The 21,809-nt window shown below is 32.2% G+C and overlaps 1 protein-coding gene across 1 annotated transcript in view; it reads left to right on the forward strand.

Annotated features, from left to right (window-relative positions):
- Positions 1–3,177: 3,177 nt before the first annotated feature.
- The window catches only part of LOC139520596 (pyroglutamyl-peptidase 1-like), a 30,088-nt gene continuing 11,456 nt past the window's right edge, over positions 3,178–21,809 (forward strand). The window contains exons 1-3 of the mRNA XM_071313398.1: positions 3,178–3,280; positions 4,938–4,987; positions 14,075–14,241. Of these exons, the coding sequence (XP_071169499.1) occupies positions 4,948–4,987; positions 14,075–14,241 (207 nt within the window). The 5' untranslated portion in view covers positions 3,178–3,280; positions 4,938–4,947. The remainder of the gene's footprint in view (positions 3,281–4,937; positions 4,988–14,074; positions 14,242–21,809) is intronic.

Below are 21,809 nucleotides of genomic sequence, written 5' to 3' on the forward strand. Positions count from 1 at the left end.
CGCAAGATCGTCATGCAATCGATAAAAAATAAAGACAACACGTTAAAAACACCAGGCATTTGTGGATTTTCGTTAATCATGATTCACCAAAAGCCGAATATTTAAAAGCCAATGGTTTATAAAAACTGCAATCATTATAGCTGAATAAAAATTAAAGAAGATTATTCAAAATTGTACGTTCAATAATTTCATCTGCCGACATGATTGCAGGTAATAAAAAGTCGTAAATAAAAAAAAATCTGAAAGCAAATATTTGAAACAATTTTATGCCTTAACGTACAGTAAAAAATATATTAATACTCAACCCTAACATACTATTTGGCTTAATGCGAGTTGATTAGTTTTCAATGTTTCTCCTAAATGATGGTCGTTTGGAACATATCAAAAATGTATGTTTGATAATTCTTAAACTTAATTTCTGCATACCATTATCAGAGTAACAAATGAAATAATATTTTTTGTAGTAAACTTTATATAACAACTGAGTTTATTAACATGGTTATGCATGTGCACAGTACTTTTAAAATAATTTGATAAAAGTTCGTCTAAATACTTGAGTTACGGTCATCTTTCAACGTTACGACCATCTTTTGTCGGTTACGACCATCATCCAAAATACTATAGTTGACATTACGACCATCACAAGTTAAAGTTACGACCATCATGCTCGAATTTTTGAATGACTATTTTACGAAAATTGGAATGATTTTATGCGTCAAATTTGGTTTCAAAACAACGCACTCACGATATGGGTATATGACACAAGCGGTTTGACTCTAATGAACCTTTTACTGCACGAAAATCGGAAAAGAAAAACTTATCCCTAGAGTTGTCTCCCATATTCAGATGGTCGTAACTTTTAGTTACGACCATCCGCTTATCACCAGTGATAAATAAAGAGTAAGGGTTAAACATTTTTGATGCCGTATTCTATCCCATTAAATTTCTATTATAAATTTATTGGATGGATCCAAAGCTAGAATTTCCTATTGGCAGTTATTGAGAGGTTTCTAGTGATGACTTATGTACACATGTTTCGTCAAAGACATATGGTTCAATTGTCGATGTTTATGTTATATATAAGTTATGGTCCTTATGATGATTTTATTACGGGGACCTCAATATCTCCAAAGAAAAAGATTAAAATTAAAAATCATACAAGACTAACAAAGGCCAGAGGCTCCTGACTTGAGACAGTCGCAAAAATGCGGCTAGATAAAATTGAGAATGGAAATGGGAAATGTGTCAAAGAGACAACAACCCGCCCAAATAAAAAACAACAGCAGAGGGTCACCAACAGGTCTTCAATGTAGCGAGAAATTCCCGCACCCGGAGGCGTCCTTCAGCTGGCCCCTAAACAAATATATACTAGTCCAGTGGTAATGAACGCCATACTAATTTCCAAATTGTACACAAGAAACTAAAATTAAAATAATACAAGACTAACAAAGGCTAGATAAACATGTTTTTGAGATCTCAATCTCCCCCCTATCCTTCTAGTCAATGTAGAAAAAATAAACGCACAACACTACGCACAGTAAAACTCAGTTGAAGAGAAGTCAGAGTCCGATGTCAGAATAGGTCACAAAAGAAACTAAACAAATTGACAATGATACATAAATTAACACAGACTTCTAGCAGTTACTGACATGCGAGCTCGAGACCTGAATTAAACTAATTAATGATATATCGTCTTCATCATATGAATATCAAGCACAATCCCTGCAGTTAGGGGTTTAGTAGTATATACCATCATTAAATATATGAGAACATGAAGAAGAACCCTGTCCAAGTGAATCAATATTAAAGCCAAAATAAGTAATCTTTAGAGAACTGACAACAGTATCGTAACTAACCCTTCTTAATAAGTATGTTTAAAGATTTTGTTAATTTTGAGGTGAATACTGACAATTTTTGTGACAATGTATCATGAACAAAGGAAAATAGAACATTTTCAGCCAATTCTGTTTGCTGTGTGGTTGGGTTTCTTCTTTAGGTGTTACTATATTTTCGATGTACTTCCAATATGCACGACGTAGTTCTTTCTGTACTTTTTGCCTGGCTTCTTTCGATTATGATGTAATCTTAGGATATCATCCGCTGACTTTTTCTTTCTTTTGTATAGCCTGTCACGGCGGCGTATTAATTTGCGTATGTTTGGTATTAGCCAAGGTAAGCTATCTTTCTGTTTTGCAATACTATGCAAACAAATCGGACCCATTACTCTTTGAAACCGAAAGGAATCTATATTTGTAAGGCTAAATATTAAAGGCACTGGCTACGGTTACATGGAAATGTAACAATAATAAAAATATTATTGTTACTTTGGAGACTAAATGCCGGAATGCAAAGTTGGCCAAGGAACCAATTAATACGAATGTTACAATAATTATTGAGGCTACGGTTACATTGCGTTATTGTTACATGAAAAACAGCAATGTACGCTAGATATATTAAACTTAAATCGTCTAAAGTTTTGTTGCTTAATTCTTTCATATGTACTAAATAATACTTGTAATAATGATAAATAATAAATATAATTATTCAACAAATGGTGTTTAAATAGTTTTACGTATTAATGGCTTTGGTGTTCTTGAAGAACACGTTCTCATCTAAAATTAGAAATTCTCACTTGCCACGTAAGAGATTCCTTTTACCCGTTTTGTTTTGGGTGAAAAATTTAAAACTTGAAATGCGTTTGAAACGAAACTGAAACAATATCAAGACACAAATTTCATACAACTATACAAATGCAGTTCTAAAAAAATTGATACATCAAAAGCAAAGTTTGCTAACTTTGAACTAAAATATTGTGAACTTTTCTATACATGTATCCATGCACGGAGGACGTAATTTCGTTTCAAAATAAATGTCTTCAACTTTTATTATTTAGTACCTAGTCCCATCGTACATTGCTGTTTTTCATGTAACAATAACGCAATGTTACCGTAGCCTCAATAACTATTGTTACATTCGTAATTAATCGGTTCCTTTATACCCAACAAATTGTCAACGCATTCCGGCATTTAGTCTCCAATGTAACAATAATATTTTTATTATTGTTATATTTCCATGTAACCGTAGCCAGTGCCAATATTAAATAAAACCCTTAAAAAATAGAAAAGAGTCGCCTGAAAAAGGAAATTAAAAATTCGGAAATTTGGTCCGATAGCAACCTTTATTTAGAAAACACGGAAGTTTGGTGGCTACTTTCACTTTCGTTTTGTTTATAATCCACAGTTGTACTTTTTTTTTGTTTTTTACTGACAGTACTGAGAAGGTAACTAACATTAAGTATTGTTAACGCAAGAGTAAAAATAATGTTATTGTGATATTTGCTTGTCAGTCAGTCATAAATATATATTCTTCAAATAAACCATTTCTAAGACATTCAAATTATAGTTAGGGTTAACAAAACATATTCATATAATCAGAAGTCCATTACTATACTATACTAGTAATGGACTTCTGATATAATTTATTGGCCAAAATTTTGTATTTCTTTATTTGAATTCTTTTTAAGGCAAGGTTTACATTGTAATCGGCCCAAAAAATTGGTACAAACACAATTAAAAAATTACAGATAATCTTCTGTCTTCTGTTTATTTATAGTTCTGAAATTCAAGGTATTTGGATGAATGAGGGTTGGAAATTTATAAGTCATCTTCATGTACGTTTTCTCAATCATGTGATTCAAATAAAAGCATTTTTAAAATACTGATATGTAGTTTTCTGTTAAGATGTATACAAAAATGACTATATGTATAATATTCAAAATGGTGGCAAACTGTATGACAAGTTTAATTTGTGTGTGTATTTCAATTGTTTCCATTTGACATAAGGAAATGCCTGTACCAAGTCAGGAATATGACAATTGTTATCCATTGGTTAGATGTGTTTGAGCTTTTGACATTGCCATTTTATATTAAAAGAATATTCCTATTTCAATTTCCCTTTCAGTTCAATATTTTAGTTATTTTACTTTTTTCTACCTGTCTGCCAGATTTTCTTTTGCTATGCAGCAGTTTTCACACCATGTCATGAATAAAATTGATTTTTTTAACAGTAATTTTGATGTGAGAAAATGTGTAAAAATAACAGTTGATTTAAATTAGGTGGGTAAAGTTAGTATTTCTTTTCTTAAGTCAATTCTTAATATTTATTGTCTTGCAGTAATAAGACAATGGTACATAGGCATAATAATTACAAACCTAATAAGGGGTCTCTTTCATTGTAACATCTCACCTTTATAGTGTTTTTAAATGTATTTTTTGGGGTTACAACTTACAAGTAATGTTTGAGTTGTCTCCAAGTTTAAGAAGGTTTTCTGTTAAAACATCAAATTCTTGTATTTTTTTTTTATTCAAGCCAACATAAATTATATTTATTATTATATTGTTATCTAACACTATCCATACATTCAGCCACAACTGTACATAGAAATTAGACACACAATATGGTAAATTGAGATAAAAGTTTAACAGGTTGTTTTATCTTAGGCAAAATATTAAGACTGAATCTATCTGAGCTGTATTTTTCTGATTTTAATCTATTTGATTCAATATGGAGGTAGCAATTTTATAAATTACTATAGGGTCAATTAAATGCATACCAGCACTATTTCAAACTTTTTATTTAATGTCACAGATCCTTGATACAAAAGTTTATCAGAATGAGATGGGTATAGGGTAAATAGTATGATGCATATTGTAATATATGGTAACCAGTGATTATTTATGCTACCCACTCATGATGATGCATGCATAGATAATATTTATATCTCCATGTATGACTATGCAAATATATGATTGATTAAGTAGATATAGACAACACAAAAGTTTCATATTCTGTTATAAATTTGATGGTTTGGGATCTGAATTACAAACAATTAAGAATCTTGATTGAAAATGTAAATTTTCTATGTTTTTCTTTCTCAGTTGAAAAGCAATGTCTGATGAAGAAAAGAAGAAAACAGTACTTGTAACAGGTAAGCTTATACTTTTTGTGTCTGACATGTGAAGGATTCAAAATCTTCTTATGAAAACATATATAAAATTTTTCTTCAAAGAAGTTAATTGAATTGGATTTTGGAACAGTTTGGGGCTTATCCAAACAACACCTCCATAAAAAATTAGAAATTTGTGTTTAGAAATGGATTTTTTTTCAGTGCAGATTTCTGTAAAAGGGAGTATTTGATTTCAGGTACCAAAGTAATGAAAAAAAAATGAATAGGGGAAATATATTTTTGATATGATGATTCCTTTCAAGATATGTATCACCAGTTTGTTTATATATAGCTTACTCCAGGCATAGATGGTCTAAGTCAGATTTGACACACATTTTAGTTTTTAATGCTCTTCAATTTAGTATCTGAATTGGCTTTCTTATTGTTTTCTTTTGAATGTCTGACTTGCCAAACTCTTAATCTGGGGGCTATGAAGATATTTTTTTGATATAGTGTATATGATGTCATGAATTAAGCTTGAAAACTTCCAGCACATCTGTTAATCCTATAGTGTCAGAATATCAGCTAAATATGTAAACATAAATTGATTTCTGAATGCTTTGGACTTTGGATACACTGAATCGATGGCAATGCTTGAGATTACTATAAAACATCTAAGGTATTGCAAAAAAATGCATTAAATTAAAAATTGTAATAAAATTTTCCATGTATTAACTATTGGTATTTTTTTTTTAACTATTATTGTACTACATTTAAAGGGAATTCCTTCTCAGTACTCCATAAATGATTACATCATTAGGTCCATCTGGAAAAAATCACCTAGTTATTTCCCCTTTTGAGATGGTATATATGTTAAATTTGTTAGAGTTTAATAATCTCCCATCTTTGTTTCTGTAATGTTATACTTTGATTGATTTATTTCATAATTATCTCTTCAAATTTAGTTTTAGGTTCTTGTATAAAAAATGTCTGCTAAAATTGCAGTTAGGTCAAATAAAAAGTTTTTTTTTAATTTTAGGTTCAAATAATAAGTATTGGCATGTTTGGTCATATTTTTTAAAGGATTATGTACCCTTGTATTGATTCAATGCTAAACATATGGAAATTTTATAGAAAACCCACAGCCTTTATCATTGTACTCTCATATTTGGCAAATTGATGAGTGATATATATAGGATTATTGCATGCAGTGCTAGCATTGATTTCCTTTAAACAAGCTTATCAATATAGTTATTTGTTAAAACAAATAAACGATCAATGCATTTGAATGGGGACACATAGCTGGAACCCCCCCTTTGTCCTGGGTTGGGAACCCCCCTTTTTAAAATGGCTGGATCCGCCCCTGAAGGTTTTTTGGAATTTATAGGTTGGTTAGAACTTTTTGTAAAAAATAAACACTAGCACGTCATAGAAAAGCAAGTGAGTAATCTAGCTGTTTCAAAAATTATAACAAAAAACTCGGTATTAAAGGCTGTGGATTTTCTATAAAAATCTTGGTTTATTTGCCAAAAAGTACTCTTTTTCTATTAAATGCAACAAACCAGTAAATTATAATGCTTTGCATCAAGTTTCCCCTAGGTAGATGTACACAATGGCATTGATTACTCTGAAATTGTAACACAATATAAGTAGAAGGTTGGATATCATTTTTGGGATAATTGCCCAAAGTATTCAGGAATAAGGGTCTAAAACAAGCATTTTGTGGATAAGTGCCTCAAAATCTGCAACACGGAAAACTAGGGAGAGGTGTTTGAGGAAACAGAGCACTGAAAAAGACTGCTTGTGCTTGCAGGAAATAGATTATGTTTCAGGTCATTTTGTGCAATCATTAAATGGTACTAAGAATTATAAAAAAAAGAAATTTTAATACTTGAACTTACTTTGTTAGTTTTTCTCTGCTTCGAAATTGCCACCCCGTGTCAAACATAGCCGACACCGCACATGTGGCGTTCTACACGGTGTAAAGGGTGAGGGTAAACAAATTTTTTTTTGGAGGGGTAAAGGGGGGCAATATTTTAAATTCTGAATTTCCCCATAAAATTGAGGGGTCACAATTTACTTTGCTAATTCTTTGTATAAAGTATAAAAAACAGATTTGTTAAGTATTGCACAACAGAACAGTGTATTGTACAAAAGCAAGAAATCTTCAATTAAATATAAATTCACATCATATAATCAATTTTAAGTTCTTTGACTACATTTATTCTGTGTCAGAAAGCTAAATGTGTCAAACATTTAATTACAATCCAAATTCAGACCGGTTTCAAGCTTGCATATTGTTTCCATTTTTGCCCAAACTGATCAGGGTTGGACCTCTGTGTTTGTATCAATTTTTGCTCGGTGAAGCACACGGTTTATTCAGAATTTGCTATAATTTTTTTATGAAGTTATCTCTCATTTGAGTTGGGGTAATATTGTTTTTGTCACAAAAGAACATCCCTTTCAAATAAGTTAAACATATCTATATTGCTTATAGAATATATATTCTCTATTTCAGTGTGTGTCTTTTTTGTTTCATCAATCACCGACCTGACAGAGTTTTCTCCATTGATATGTGTTGATTGATTGATTGTAAAATTGAAAATGTGTATCTTTGATGTAAAATCTCATAATGATATCACTTTTCCATAGATTTGTGGTATTTCTTTTACTGTAACTTGAAATTTCCTTTTGTTAACTTCTTCACAAGTGTAAGATATCTGGTTCTGTAGTGATATAGAACCTAAAAGAGTTATCTCTACTGTACACTTTGTTTTTAGCAACACGGATAACTAGGGAGAAGTGTTTGTGAAACCAGAGCACTGTAAATGTCTGCTTCTGCTGGCTGGAAAAGGATTATGGTATGGACATTTCTGTGCAATACATAATTTTGTTTAAACAATTCCCAAAAAAGAAACTTTGATACTTGAACTTGTATTCTTCGTTCAAAACCACCACCCCGTGTCAAACATAGCCGATACTCTGCATGTGGCGTTCTACTTGGCGAGTATGAAGCTTGACAATTTTTTTTTTTTACACTTTTGTTGTGACACATTTAAGTTTTTGATAAAATATTTAAACTGCCAATTCTGTATGTGCCTGTCCTAATTAGGAGCCTATGATTTAGTGGTTGCTGTTTATTATTTTGTACCATAATTGATTTTTCCATACATATTTATATTATATTTTTTTAAATTTTTTTTCCATTTGTCATTTCGACAAATTTTAAAGGTGACAATGGAGTATGGGTTTTGCTCATTGTGAAAGGCCTTAGTTACCTAAAGTTGTTGATTTCTTAGTCCATTGGTCTCTTAGTGTAGAGTAGTCTCATTGGCAATCATACCACATATTCTTATTTCTATTTCAACAGTATAAAGTGGTAGTTGTTTTAGTGTTATAAATATTAACAACTAAATGCAAGGATTCAGAAATAATAAAAAGGAGGTTTCAGGGAGTTCAAGCTGAAAAAGCGGGAAGATACAGCCTAATTTACTTTGTCTTATGTTGTTACAAAATATTGTTCCACCAGCTGCTTTGCTCAAGTGAGCAGATCAACCCCTCATATAAGGTTCCAGAGGTCTTTAGATTTAAATGTACATTGTAGTGTTTTGTAGATTGTTGTACGTTTTTGTCTTGTTTATTTTAGGTATGATTGTCAGTTTCTCTTAAACTGTAGTTCTGATTGTCCCTTTTGGTATTTTTCTGTTTGGTAGGTATGTTATGGTGTTGATTTTAGATTTATTCAATTTTTTTCTTGGTTTAGTGTGAATAAGAGCATGTAGAGCTTGGCAATGTATAAACAATTGTCTGTTGTAGAAGAGTAAGGAACATATACTGAACTTGTGATTTCTTTGTTTTTAGGTACTGTTTTTTTGTGTGTCATAGAAGTGACCAGCCAACGCCATTTTTTACTCATATTGTAGAAACTGAACTGAACACTCTCAATTAACGTAAAATATAACATAATTTGTTTTCTACACCTATGTAATTCAAAGATTCCTAATGCAATTTTTCTGTTATTGCTGTAAAGCCGAAATAGTTTTGATTTTAAGAATGATAAAACAGACCAAAGAAAAGAATCAATTGCATGAAATGATCCTATCTCATAAATAATTCAATAATGCAAAAGAATTTGTTTGTCATGGTTATGTGTTTGTCCAAATTACTTTTGAAAATCAAAAATACTGTACTTTCTTATATTTAAATTGTATTTAGAATTATTAATCAGGCAGATCAGCATTTTTAATATATTTACAATTTTCCGCAGTATTCTGAATTTTAAACAATATTTTCTTTTGAGTCAAAATAAAGTTCACAGTTCTATATCTGGTTAAATTTCAAAGTTACTTTTGTCATCAGATAAATTAACATAAACCATAAAGTATGAACATTAAGATAATATTAAGATAGATGACAAGTCCTCAGATGGAGCAATTTAAGGAATGATGAATTTTCACTTCAACACCCTGTGATGGTCACTTCATTTGTCTTTGCTTCCTTTTTCGTAATGTAATTGGGTTTACTGCATCCTATATAGAGTTGTCCTGTTGGTGTGAAAGCAAGAGCATATGGATAAAGTATTCCTTTGTTTGCGGCATTGTAATAAGTCATCAAATGGCCAACATTGTTAAAAATAAGCAGTGAATGCGCATTCATATCAGCTACAATGACAATGTCTCTTGGTGTTGTCACTATACCGGCTGGGCTGAATTGTTTGTCATTGTTGATATTTGTATGTCCGGTATATGTATTGATTATATCCCCTCCCTGTCCTAACACCACCACTCTACCTCTGTGACTACCGGGATCACTATCCACTACATGTATATTACCATTACTGGTTCTGGTTATACAAAATGGGTAACTAAATATAGGTCGATTGTGTTGGTCATGTTCATACACAGTCTCATGGTCTCCCTTCTCATTCATCACAAACACAGCTCTTCTTCCTAGATAATCAGCATTGCCTCCTACGACTACCTTATTACCACTGGTAATGTAAATGGAAGTAGAACATAACGGGGCTACATCATATACAGTGTCTGTCAGTTTACCAGAAACATTCAGTTGCTGTAGAGGACATTTGATTGAAGTACTGCCATGCCATGGACTTCAATATGCAAACTTGATAATACTTTCAGTTTATTTCCATCAGGTTTAACTCTCTTCACTACTTTATCTATGCCACAAGATATCCATAGAGAATTATCATAATTAGTACATGGACATAAATACGTTACTCCTGAGAGATCTGTTTGGATTGTTTCATTAATGTCCATATCAACACTAAGTACAGTGGACTGGCGGCCAACACTTCGTAACTCTCCAACATTAGACTGAGTGAACTCCCCTGGTATAAATTTAGGAATAGAATTGTGATTATCGTGGATGGTTCTATATGGACTTTGATAGATTTTTCCATCTTTCCGATTTTCTTGAAAAATTCTGTAGCATCTGTAAGGTTCATGAAATCGTTGACTTCATCTGTTTTGTTTTCCACTTCTTGAATGGACCCAATGGTTGCTGAAAGGCCATGTTCAATGGATTGTAGAACTCTTTTACTAGTACTGTCTAATTGCTTTTCTAACTTTTCAAAGTAATTGTCAATTATTTTTTTCAATGTTTTCTTATGAGTAAGAATATCTTGCGTTACTTTCATATGTTTTGAGTTTTCTGCTGTTTTAAGCTGCCCCAACTGATCTTTTTTAGCAGTCATGCTTGATTTGGTTTCATAAAAATGACTTTGTCCTTTCTTAATTCTCTCTATTTTCATTTCATATGCTTCACGTATTTCAATTAAATCATTTGCATGTTTCTTATGAACTTTTGAAACACAAGTCGGACAAACGAGACTGTCACATTTCTTGCAGAATAGACAGGAAAATTGTCCGGAATGTTCATCACATTTAATGTTTGTAAAATCCAATTCTTCATTGTAATGTCCAACATCTTTGATATCCACGATCTTATGATCCTTTGCACTTCTGAATTTCGGATGTATTTTATCACGGCAGTTATAACACATTAAAAGATTACATTCTATACATTTCCATTTGATGACTGTGTCAGTTTCACACAGTTGACAATTGATAGGTATTTGTCCTTTTTGGATGGACTTAGAAAACGCCATTTTGAATGTCTGCCTTATTCTACTTCCTTCTTTGCAATATCTAATTTGATTTGAAATAATCAATGAATTTAAATGTTATCTACTGTATGTATAATATAAACTCAATAACTATGTCAATAGATTGTATATCAGTTTCTAAACTTATTCGATGACACAACCTTGAAGTTAAAGTACTGAATTGAATTAAAAGGTGCGAAATCTTATGTTTAATTTAAAAATTATATAACTTTTCGACATGCTGCTTTTTTTAAGCTCACCTGGCTCAAATTGCCAAGTAAGCTATCCTCATCACTTGGCGTCCGTCGTCGACGTCGTCGTTAACTATTTTACATTTTGAAGTTCTTCTAGAGATCCAGTGAATGGAATTGAACCAAACAATGGCACGAATGTTCCTTGTGAGATGCGGACCAAGTGTTGTTACTTTGAAGCCGATTCATCATCCAAGATTGCCGCCAGCTTGGAACTTAATTTTACATAGGACCCTTTTAGAAATACATACAAATGTCTTTCTTTTTTAGAGAACCACTGAATGAAATAAAACCAAACATGGCAGGAACGTTCCTTATTAGGTGTTGATCGAGAGTTGTAACTTTGAAGCCGATTCATTGTCCAAGACGGCCGTCAGTGGGGGACCTAGTTTAACGTAGGACCCTGCGGGTAATACATACGTCTTCTTTTAGAGAACCACAAAATGGAATGAAATCAAACTTGGCATAAATGTTTCTTGTGATGTGCTGATGAAGTGTTGCCACTTTCTTGCAAATTTACTGTCCAAGATGGCCACTAGGATTTTTGAAAATTAAATTACGGGTCTAATATTCAACCAAATTTGGCCTCAATCATTTTTTGGGTATCTCTTATGATTTTTATCTATTTTTACATGATTTCCAAATCCAAATTAGATCAGGTGAGCGACTCTATTTTTTGATATTTTTTTTTAGAGTGGAGGTATTTCTCACTATATTTGTTCAAAGCCGGAAATAACTACTGTGGATTCTTTATTATTCGTTGGATACCAATTTTCGTGGATTTCGTGGGTATAGGTGAACCATGAAAATAAATGTTCAACGAATAACAAGTTTTCTTTAGGCAAGTATGCAGACTTCGTCAAAACCACGAATTCAAATATCACGAACTTGTTATTGCGAACCCTATGATAGTTTTCCATAGATTCACCTGCAAGTTACCTGTCGATTTAAACTTTTGGCAGTTCTATTGTCCCATCTAACAAATACAACAGGTATTGTTCTCTGTATAGTTTATTCACTAGGACCTTTAAATTTCTTCCAAGAGAAATATATCACTCATTGATTAATTTACCTGAACAAAAAATTTAACTGTCAATAATGAAAAATTACTTATACCAATACTAAGTAAGGACTCACAAAACTGCATGTGGTGTTGTATTTATCCAATACCAATAACTCGTTTTTAATGTGTTCAATATTAATACTGATTCAAAAATTAAAAGTTGATTTCTGATCAAATATTCAATATTTTTGTGTGTTTGATAAATAAAAATTTGAATATTATTATTTTTAAATTAACCAGGTCTTCATAAACATAAGTCTCAGTGCGAAAGCCGCGTATTCGTTCTGTACCTTCTGGTCTATAAATGTAAAACAACAAAAACATGCAAATTCATTGGAAAATACTAAAAAATGTGTCTGAAATAAACTTTTTATTATCAAACCAGATTTTATATTGAACAGATTGAAAATATATTAATGATATATTGAATAAATACAATATTGCATACAGTTTATGTGAGTTTATAGAAGTATTTCAATAAAAAAGAAGATAATTTTTTGGTCAGGTAAATTAATCAATGAGTGATATATTTCTCCTAGAAGAAATTTAAAGGTCCCAGTGAATAAACTATACAGAGAACAATACCTGTTGTATTTGTTAGATGGGACAAAAGAACTTACAAAAGTTTAAATCGACAGGTAACTTGCAGGTGAATCTATGGAAAACTATCATAGGATTCGCAATAGTTTTCCTTTATCCATGAAAATGGATACCCACGAAAATAAATGAATCCACAGTAGGAAACTACTGTAGTTTTAAGAAAGGATCATCCTTTTTAATTAGAAATATGACTGTATAAGACTATTAGGCTAAAATTTGAGATTTCATTGTATTCCCAAATGCAATTTTATATTGATGTTGGGATAATTACATTATTCTTTTTGTTTTATTGTTTGAAAGGAATTTAGGATTTAATCACTTAAGTTTGAGAAATGGTAAATTATATAAAAAAAAGAACCTCATTCATATTCTTTTAAAGTAAAATTTAACAAATAAAACCTAGTTGAGATAGCAAAAGTCGGGTAAGGGGTTTTATATTTCAAAATAAACATATGATCCAACCTTTCATTTTCACTTCCGTTATTTCCCAGGTCAGACTTATATTTCTTTCTTTCTGCAACTATACTCATACATTTTAACCCATTATATGACCCACTAAGATCCTTATTTTCATTTCACTTAATTACAGTCTTCATTTCTTAGAAAATATAAGCTACGTAATGGCATCTTACTAATTGTATGAGGCATATGGTACAAAACATACAAGAAACAAATTAAGTTTAGTAAATATGATTCTATGATCCAAAATTATCTGCACAGATCAATTCATAGCTTTATAAAGATTTATTATTTTAAATGGAGCAATTACCAGATGAGTATTTATTATCTGTATAATTAAACTGTTTACAAAAAGAAAGAATATGCAAAGGTGGAAGTCACCAAAAGGTAGAAATATGGTCAAAAGAAAAATGAAGAAGAAAGAGATGAAAAAAAAACAGCAATAGTTTTAAAAGGACTATTAGCAGTAAGTAACACTAGCAAAAAGAACAATAACAAAAAACTAAGGATGAGCTTAGCTGTACCTTTAAAGAAAGAAAAGTCTGATGACCTAGTTGTGAATGCTGTGTTGTTCATCTGTTCAACAATTAATATAGATACTTTAATTAAATAATTTTTGAAATTTCTAGGTTTTGGGCCATTTGGAGAGCACACGATAAATGCCAGCTGGGTTGCAGTCCAGGAATTAGCCAAAAAATCTATTCCTGGTGTTAATATAGTAATACAAGAAATTCCTGTTGCATATGAAACAGTCAAGAAACAAGTTCCACAACTCTGGGAGGAAGTCAACCCACAGGTAAGTTTAGTTATTGGAAATGCATCTTCACTATCCAAGGATTATGATCTAGAGGAAGGGACTATGACGTATCCCTTGACTAGCTCAGATTTTGCAGAGAGTAAGAGTATAGTATAGGTGTCAACTTTAAAAGCATTTAAGTTGGAGAACTTGGGTTCATATTCTAGTGGAAAATTTGACTTATTCTCATTGCTTCGATAAGTTATTTTGCTTGTGCAGTTGTAGTACTAATTTGCAATTTCTTTTTTTCCCTTTTATATATATATATATAGCTTTCTATAGTATGTGAACATACAGTTCTAAAAGAGGAAAACAATTTGTAGATTTTTAGTATTTTTTTACTGATAAACAACTACTTATGTTAAATATATAGGTGATTGTGGAGACATTAGTAGATGTGTTACTTCCAGTCCCTTTCTTGAGATTGATCCTAGAGGGATATTTAAAAAACATTTGGGGAAAAAAATTTAGAGGCTCACACTGTTATATGTATGCCAAGGAGATACTATGATATATGTTGGTATATTAAATATTTTGTGTGGTACTTAAAACAAACTAACCACATAGGTAAACCTAATTAAACTCAAATGTGAAAAAATATCAAATACAAAGGATGAAGGTCAACTGTCAAATATATACAAATACGGTAACATCGGGTTTAAGATAAACAATAACAATAAATGAAATGTTATCCAAGAAATTTCAAAGGCACTGGCTACGGTTACATGGAAATGTAACAATAATAAAAATATTATTGTTACATTAAATAAAGGCAACAGTAGTATACCGCTGTTCAAAACTCATAAATCCATGGACAAAAAACAAAATTGGGGTAACAAACTAAAACCGAGGGAAACGCATTAAATATAAGAGGAGAACAACGACACAACACCGAAACGCAACACACACAGAAACGGACCAAGCAACAGACAAAACACCACGAGAATAACAAATATAACATCGAAACCAAATACATGAATTTGGGATAGACAAGTACCGTGCCACGTCTTATCTCAAAAATAAGAGAAAACACAAACGACTCAACGTTAAAATGCAACACACACAGAAACGAACAATATTATAACAATGGCCATCTTCCTGACTTGGTACAGGACACTTTTAAAGGGGAATAAAAGTGGTGGGTTGAACCTGGTTTTATGGCATGCCAAACCTCGCACTTTAATGGCAAAGTTAAATATAACTGTAAAGATTGTTGCCAATCTTTAATTTAAAAACAATATCTTTGGTTTCTGGATATTAAATAATGACTAAACAACTTTTAAAAGTATCAGAGATTATTATTATCAATAATGATGAATACAGGAAAATGAAATACAATATGTTAAAACGTTTGAATGTGTTTTTCGTGTATGCGTTATTACCTCTTGTATTCTTTCAAGCTTGGTTCAAATTCGTTTCGTTATAAGAAAAATCCGGTTTTTATTATACTTAGCACGCCTTATCCTTGCGTGTAAGAATATAGTCCGTTGCCGGTCAAGGTTAAATCATGTAAATAACTGTCAGTACGTACATACATATGAATTATAAAGAAAGCAAGCATAATTTCGTACGTCTGGACACCGATTCAACGATATAAAGCATGTAAATACAAGTAACTAAAGAAATGTAGGATTCATAACAAGATAGAAAACAAAGATGTTATTCGAACGCCACATGTTGGCGGAATTTCGTAACGTTAAATCGGCAACTGTCAAATTTGCCGGGAACGACGTTACGTTTACAAAAAGGTACTGCCGCGATATTTAACGTTCACAACACTGCCCTCCGTCAAAAATAGAATTTCGTCTCGAAATTTAAATAACTACGAAAGATTAAATCATTATATACAATCGAACAAAATTTAAACAAGCACCTGCTGTCTCAATCGAATATTAAAATTAAGAAAATTTGTTTTTGTCTAAATCACGAATAACCTACCACGATCTATGACACGTATACATAATGATAAAATTGTACGAACGGCATACAAAACAATATGCATATAAATAATATCAACAAATGTCTAGTTTTGTGTCTTTTCAATATAAATAAATGTTTTTTAAAATTTTCAACGTCTTCTTTTCCAACAACTTCACTGTATTATTGGTTCGTCTCTTTTTGTCCTCTTCTGTTCTTTGCTCCTTCTGTGTTCTCTTCTGCTATCTCGCTTCTGTGTCAACTTTTCGTCTTTTCTTCCGTTTCCTCCAATCTTTTTGTGTATCTCGAGTTACATGTTCCTCATTCTCAAATTCATTCGTAGTTTGGTCTAAATCTGTTTTACGTAAACCTTCTTTCAGTTGACTTATCTTTTCCTCCTGACAGAACATGTTTCCATCCTCTTCTGTAACTATAACATTTACAATTTCTTCAGTAACTGGAACATTTTCATCTGTAACACTTAAATTATCTTCTGTAGCATGTTGCAAAAGTTCAGGCAACATTTGGACATCGACCTTGTCCGTCTGATTACCCTTATAACTTGCACTTGTAATATTTCCTATATATTCACACATGTCTGCATGCGTACTTGCTACCATAATTTTTCTACTATCTTCAACAACTGGTTCAAGTATAGAATACCGGCTGGACAATCCTTCTGTGTCATAACCCTCTCCAGCAATAATTATCTCAGAATTGGCTGGTATGGTAATTGCTTCTTTTATCCTAACTCTAGCTATACCATCTATTTGTCTTGTGGTTTGGCATTCTATCCATTCACCATTTAATTGGAGTCCCCTCTTGCAGTTGATAGTTGTGTCCTTTTCATCAATCAGGTCACATCCTAACAATACGTTGTCTCCAATGGGGGCTACATACATGGGCCAGGTGAAAATCTCATTTCCTAGTTTCATCTCTATCTGTGCTTTTCCCCTTGTTGTCATATGCTTCCCAGCCTCTGCAACCACTAAATTCCTTGTTGCCTTCTTCAGTTCTGGTCGCATGTCTTGGAATTTTAGAATACAGTTCCTCACTCAAAACTGTCACCTCCGCTCCAGTGTCAATAACTGCCTTGGTTTCAACCTTGTTAATGACCAAAGGAACAGTAATGGTAGCTGCCCTCACCCGATCAATGACGATATTTTTCCCTATTGTCTGACTCGGTTCAGCACTGCCAATTACATCACTAGGTGTACTCTTCTGTAATTCATCAAATCCCTCAAACAACAAATTCAAGCTCAGATCATGATTCAATGCATCTAATTCATCTCCACATGGTCCATTCCTGGTAGTTATATCCTTAACTTCAATAATTTTATCAATGGCTGATACTTGGTCGACAGTCTCAGCCCTTATTAGTTTAAAGAATCCTCTTGTGCCTCATTGCTGTTGGAAAAATCTCTGTTTTCCGCACTGCTTTTACTTTTTCTTGGTTTTTTACAGTCTTTGATGTAATGACCTTCTTCATTGCAATTAAAACATCTCGTGATTCTTGTTTTTGTTCTATTGCCTTTGTTATACTGCTGGTTTTGCCTATAACTTTGGTTAACATTTGGTTTGTTAAATTTTGTCATTTCCTTCTGAATTATCTCCCCTACTGACTGAGTGATGGACTGGGTGATGGAGTCTTTCATCCCTCTTTCAAATTGTGTCAGCCTCTCCTCAGTTACATATCTTTTCCCACCAACTTTCCTTATTTCAAAATCATCTTCACCTTCATCTAAATCAACAGTTTCTTGCATACTCAGCTGACGGATGTTTCTATCTTTATTTCCTCTTTTATATGTTTCATATAAAGTCACCTGGTGGATAGCTTCAGTCATACTGGTAATCCTCTTTGTCAGTAATTCTATAGCAATGCTCTGGTCGGGTAATCCTCTTAACATATACTCTACACTCAATGTACTGTGAGTGGCTACATCAATAGTAGGAAATGACCGTCTGACTAGCATTTCTACTCTGGAAGCATATTCATGGATGTTTTCTTTGCCCTGTTTCCTTAATGTGTGCAATTCCTGTCTATACGTCTCTGGATATCCATGGTCACCAAATCTGTTTGACATAGCTGCACATAGCCCAAAGAAAGATCTTTTGGTCTCTGGTGAAAGGTAGGAAGCATAAACCATTGCCTCATCTTTCAGTGCGGTTACTAATTCAATGGCTTTAGTATTAGTATCCCATCTGTTGATCTCTGCAATAAGTTCAAACTGCATAAAATAGGCATTCCAGGGATCTCTGCCGTTGTAAAATGGCACTCTGTTTCTTCTCCCATTGTCTATCTTGGAGTTTTCATAATTATGGTGCTGTTGCTGTGGTCTGCCATACTGTTGCCTAGGTAACCAGTTTGGTACTGAGGAATTGTTTGGATACTGCTGGTAGTCTGGACGTTGCTGGATTTCAGGCATGACTGTACTCGTACAAGAATAGTTTGGACGATGCTGGGTCTCAGGTATTGTCGTATTTGCATAGGCATATGATGGTTGTTGCTGGGTTTCTGACAATGCTGTATCCATGTATGTATGTGTAGAACGTTGCTGGGTGTCTGGCAATGTTGTGTTATTATAGGAGTAGGTTGGACGTTGCTGGGTCTCTGGCAATGTTATACTATTGCAGGAGTTGGGGGAACGTTGCTGGGTCTCTGGTAATGTTATATTGTTACAGGAGTTTGTTGAACGTTACTGAGTCTCTGCATAACTATTTTGACTATTGATAACAGGGTCAGATTTAATCTGAGTGAAATGTTGAGCATTATTCTTCATCTGAAGATTCTTAAAATTTCTTAATGCCTCTAACTCTTGTCTCATCTTTACCATTTCTTCACTCTCATATGATTTCTGAAGGTTTTCATTTCTTAATGCCTCTAATTCTTGTCTCATCTGCTTACTTCTCTTTGAATATTATTTGCAGTACTACTAAATAGCATGGCCGCAGGGTTTAAGCTAGGATTTTGAGGGCTTTAGTCACTTTTGCGCGCTATTAAAATCAACCTTATTTTGTGTATAAGCAATAGAACAATGATGTATATTACTAGCTTCATCTTTTGACTTGGTCAGATTTTAAGGGATTGAGGCACCAGCATGATTGGCAGTTATTGTATGATTTGACTGTATTGGCCATTATTATGAAAGATTCTGACATGGAATCCACAAATTTAGTTCACAATTTCTCTTCAGTTTATTCCAGGGGTAATTCCTGAACAACAAAAGTTGGATTCTATTTTTTTTAAACAAGGAATCACAGCAGAAATTAATTTGCAATGATTATTTCACTGCATAATCATTATCCTTATAAAACGTCTAAGTCGATATTTGGATATCATTTCTATCAAGTTGGAAATGTATTATATCCTTTTTGGAACGATTATAATGACTGAAAGGAGGTTGTAAACAAATCAACAATAGGTCACGTTTACTACTTTCGGTTTTAAAATGAAACGAAAACGGGAAGTGACACGTGGATAATAAATTCAAAACGAGTCCGGATTCATCGGGAAATTATTATTTTTCGATTTAAATTCCTTTAGTAAGAGATATATATTTGTCTCTCGTTTAATTGATTCTAAATGATTTCGAATTTTACGTTTTTTTTAAATGTCTATAAATAGTCAAAAGGATACGTTCACGCATGCGTAGAACACAATACAGGAAGCACCTGTTTAAAACATTTCTCGTGAACTTTTTGAATAAACACATGAAAGTTCTTTATTTTAAATGGAAATTGTCGAAAGTTTTTGATGAAAATTTAAATCAAATATGACGAAAATGCCTTCGAATGACGAATCTACGACAAACTAACTTCAGATTGTGATCGTTTGGGAAATATTGAAATTAAAATGCGAACTGTCCGGGTTGTTACATTTTTGATTAAATGACGAAATTATACTCCTGGTTGTTGAAATGCCGACTGACTGATTTTCCTGGGGAAATAATTATGATGGTCATTCAATTATGGGGTTAATTAATAAATTACGGATAAGTGACCCATCTGATGGCGATAAGCGGATTAGTTGTAATCACAACTTGTAACACCTGTTGAAAATGTTAATTACCTGGAGGTCATAAACTTGTCAAAAACATGAAGACGGGTAGATTTATAGTTTTTATTGCGAAATTTTTTTTACACTTTCAAAATTAAAGTGACGAAATTGATTTGAAATACTTTCGTCAATGAGAAAACCCTTTCGTAAAATACGAAAGTGACGAGCTGCATGGGGCTTGTATTTATCTCCCCCTGGTTTAAACTAATAGCCTGGTTTGAGGCTAAATAATTATGAGAAATGACATCACCAAATGAGCAGGTATCAATATTTGTAGATGCAACAGACCAAGTGGGAATGATTGGACTAGCTAATGTGGTAATTCCCCTACTAAGTGAATTGGACCCCTGTGGTATACGAGATCTGTCTCTTAAATTATACATTTTACTTTTAATTGCCAAATGGAATCAAGAGTTTCAATTTACTAATCAACTTGGATTAAACTTTATCCTTGTTAATATTGTACTTTTTCAGAATTATTCAACTTAGATTACTTTTTATCCTTGTTGAAATTGAAAAAGAATTTCCTATGTTTTACTTATAAACACCTTTTAAATTATGAATATATCTTATTTTGTAAAATAGACTATATAAATAACAAATTTGAAATAGACTATAATTTTTCAACTTTGACCTTATCCAAATATTATTATCTACAACTTAGATTTATATTTATCCTTGTTGTAAAAAAAGAAGCTATTGAAATAGACTTTAATTTACAACTTTGAAATAGACTATAGTTTTTACAACTGGACCCTATTGAAAAATTATGGTCTGATACTTAACTTGGATTCAGATTTATCCTTGTTAAAAGTAGACTCCTAAATTTAAACTCAACTTGGATTAAAATTTATCCTGGTTGAATATGGCATTTACTTTTACTATATTTAAACTTTCAACTTAGATTAAAACTTATCTTTGTTGAATTGTACCCTTAACTATTTTCAACTTGGATTTATATTTATCCTTGTTGATATATATTCTAACTAACTATATTATCACTTTTCAACTTGGATTAGAATTTATCCTTGTTGAATTTTAAATTACTTAGATATAAACTATAATCTAATTTATATTCACCAACTGTACTATCTATTTCTTTCAGCTTTCGTTGAAGTGTCTTTTTTTTTATGTTCAGTTTTTTTTTTATGTGTAACCAAATATCATAAAATATGGACAGAAACAATGTATGTACTTAACAATTGCGTGCCTAATAAAATATTCACCGCTGCCACCAGTGTAAAGATTGTTGCCAATCTTTAATTTAAAAACAATATCTTTGGTTTCACAACAATAACATTGAAATGACAACATAATATTACAGGACTACAATACAAATAAAAAGGAGACCATATTAGAAAAAGAAAAGCATGATTAATAGATAACAAAAAGCATCAGATATAAAAGATCGAAAGTGAAAAAAGTACAAAGTTGTACAGCACTGAAGATCAAAAGTTGAAAAGGTTTTGCCAAATACGGCAAAATTAGAGACTAAATGCCGGAATGCATGGTTGGGTAAGGACCTGTTTAATTACGAATGTAACAATAGTTATTGAGGCTACGGTTACATTGCGTTATTGTTACTTGAAAAAAA

Source organism: Mytilus edulis, chromosome 4 (genome assembly GCF_963676685.1).
Source record: "Mytilus edulis chromosome 4, xbMytEdul2.2, whole genome shotgun sequence".
Taxonomy (NCBI): Eukaryota; Metazoa; Mollusca; class Bivalvia; order Mytilida; family Mytilidae; genus Mytilus; species Mytilus edulis.